General features: G+C 41.6%; 1 protein-coding gene across 1 annotated transcript; it reads right to left on the reverse strand.

Moving 5' to 3' along the window:
• Window positions 1-452: 452 nt before the first annotated feature.
• On the reverse strand, window positions 453-2,611 carry si:dkey-56d12.4 (uncharacterized protein LOC799220 homolog). Its single transcript, XM_042072853.1, has 2 exons — window positions 2,138-2,611; window positions 453-1,510 (listed from the first exon to the last, which is right to left on the reverse strand). Exons 1-2 carry the CDS (start codon window positions 2,466-2,468, stop codon window positions 453-455), a joined length of 1,389 nt encoding a protein of 462 aa, XP_041928787.1. The 5' UTR covers window positions 2,469-2,611.
• Window positions 2,612-3,075: the final 464 nt, after the last annotated feature.

Here is a 3,075-nt window from a genome sequence, read left to right on the forward strand (position 1 = left end):
TAGTCTATCAAACATGAAATAAAATAACAAATGCTGAAAATGTGTGTAGTTTATTGACCCCGTCTGACAAAGACATCATGTTTGTGTATTACAATATACAAGTATCAGTTCAAGTTTTGTATAGAGTTGTAAACATGGAAAAACTCCTAAAAACACTAGTAGAAAGAGCAGACAAAGTTATGGTGGATGCTTACAATTGTTTGAAAATTGTATAGTTGTAAAAATGGACAACAGAAACAACATTGTCTTTGTACCTTATAACTTAATATGTTCAAGTTTTGTATAGATTTGTAAAAATGAACAATAGAAACAACATTGTACTTGAACACTAAATCTAAATTTAAGTTTTGTATAGATTTGTAAAAATGAACAATAGAAAAAAATAGAAACAACATTTTAACCATTAGAACTGATTGAACTTAAACGTCTATACATTATAAACATTGATCATCTTATTCCTCATTTTCTTGTATAATGTCCCCACGAAGATTACATAGACCTGCACAGATTCTCAGAATCTTGTGAAATTTCGGGGTGATGTTAATGGGCACAGTTTCGGAGACTATTCTGTAGTTCTTCAGACGGCATATGACCCTCTCAACGTGCACTCGGACGTTAGCTATGCGCCTCGTGTTGGTAGTGTCTTCTTCAGACAAAGGCAGGCCTCTTTTGGTGAAAGCTGGCAGGACCAGCTTGACTTTACGTTCAGACAGAAGATCTTGGATAACAAAACCTCTGTCAGCCATCACCTCATCACCTGGACGCAGATACTCCAGAAACCCTGAGTTGGCTGTGATGAACTTGTCACTGGATCTCCCACCATATGCTGGAGAGATGAACATTATCAAACCACATGGTGCAATACCTATGAGGAACTTGATTGTATTTTGTCCATAGTAATGACTGTAAGACTCGCCTCTTGAGTCCAGATTGTGAGCCTTCTGAAGAGGGGTCTCAGAACAGTTGATGATGCATGTAGTTAATGGATAATGTTCCTTGAAGCACTGTGGCATCGTTGCCTGGATTGTCTTCCTGGGCAGCCATGGAACATAGCACCTCATCTTCTCCTCCATAATGTCCAGCCACTGAGAGATTATCCTACTGACCATAGTCTGAGACACTCTGAACCTCTTTGCGATGTCGTCCTGTAATAAGTTCAGCCGGAGCTTCATCAGGGTCATCAACAGTTGATCTTTGGGGTGTAACTGAGAGATGCTGCATCCAGCTGTCAGATCGTCGGCCAAAGCCTCAAATGCATCCAGTGACAACCCAGTGTACAGTAGAGACAGCCGATCATTCCGGAGAAGTTCGGTGTGTACCAGATTTTGTTCAGGACACGGTGTTGTCTGGTCGTGGAGGTGAGGACAATGGAGTGGGTCACTGACAGCATAAGTGTGATCTTCCATGTGTAGATATTCCCACTGTGTAGAAGCATCACAGTGTGTCATCCTATCAGTCATCTCAGTTATCCCATCAGTCTCCTGGCTTGCAGAACTGGTTGAGGGTGTTTCTGTAGAATTAACACCGCATCAGTAAGTACTCAAAGATAAGGTTAATCGTTGTGCTGCCTTCCAATATAACCAGTCCTGGACATCAAATTATAAATCCTCGACCTGATCCCATGTTGTAATGCTGTTCATTTATTGAGGTCAAATCTAGGCATAGTTAAGGGTGTAGCCTATGAGGTCTACATATCTGAATAATGAATGAGTTTTATTCTGCATATTTTCCCCATTGCAGCATTCTAAAGGCTAAAATCAAGCAACAGGAGAAACTGTCAGTCTGCCCACATCAATGCGCTGTGCAATTTCGTAATTTCGTGTGTCGTCGGGACTAACAGGGAGGAAATGTAACTAGGAATTTGCATCACTAAATCTCGTAGCAATCACTAACATACTGCTAACAGACGATAGCATTTGCTATCGCTGTTTGCGAACATGCTGATATGGTTTCAGCTCGGTTTAACCAGGAAGTTTCGAGACATAGGTCTTAACAAGCCCTCACCAAACAAAAAAGTTAGACGGCATAACTGTACATAGTTTTGAAAAAAGGTACTGATGTGATAATGTTGATCATACACATTAGACGCTAGCTGGCGAGAATGATAGCTGTTAGTGCTAGCAAAATTGTATCTTACCTGGGAGCCTCACAAGTATACAACGAGCCTTTTTCGTCGGAGGAGTAACATATCCCAACCATTTCTCGGGGTATGGGTGTTGGTCTGATGGTTTGCCATCCACAAAATGAAAAGAACAGACGTAGGGCTTTTTTGGAGGTTTCTTCAAGTTTACCGCCTTCAGCCACATACGCCGGTCCTTGTCGCTGGATGGCGGGGGGTAAAGATTAAAAGCTGCCCCACAACATTCTGCTCTAGTTTTCCCGTGGACCACACAGTACTGTTGTAGGGATGCCCGTCTTTTAACCCAATTGTTGTGACAGCCCCGCACCGAACACATAATGCTGGACATCTTAAAAAAGTAGCTGATGTGCCAATGTAACGCAACGGACAGAACTGGACAGATTTGCTCAACCGGAAGTTCGAAGACAATCTAGAACTATATGGCGCCCCCTTGTTGGCGCGCGGAATAAGGTGAATAGTTAGAAGCTAAATAATAGGCTAACGTTAGCGTTAGCTAGTTGGGTTCTACAAACTTAAAAATAACACGGGAACAGATAGGTACACACAACTGATTCCTCCTCCTTAATTTCTATCTCTATCATGACAGTCATGCATTATTGAAGGCATGTTAAAGAGTACAGAAGTATCAGAATTTGTGGGTAGCTTAGGCTAGGTTAACGTTAGCGTTGACCTTTTAGCTAAAAATTTGGCTCAGTTAACAGTATTTACCACCCAAATTTCCTTACATTTAAACTAAACCTTACCTCTGAATAGCTGTGCCTCCTCTTCCACAAAGATTATTCCATCCTACAAACGTGTTTTTTCTCACACTCCAGAAGCTCCTCTGTTGAAAGTTGCTGCATCACTTGGTGAGTGAGTGAGGACTGAAGTTGACTTGAAGAAAAAAGTAACGGTTGCTCCAAAATCCCCTCCCCCAACAACATTTGAGTGACACA

Source organism: Alosa sapidissima, chromosome 19 (assembly GCF_018492685.1).
Source record: "Alosa sapidissima isolate fAloSap1 chromosome 19, fAloSap1.pri, whole genome shotgun sequence".
NCBI lineage: Eukaryota > Metazoa > Chordata > Actinopteri > Clupeiformes > Clupeidae > Alosa > Alosa sapidissima.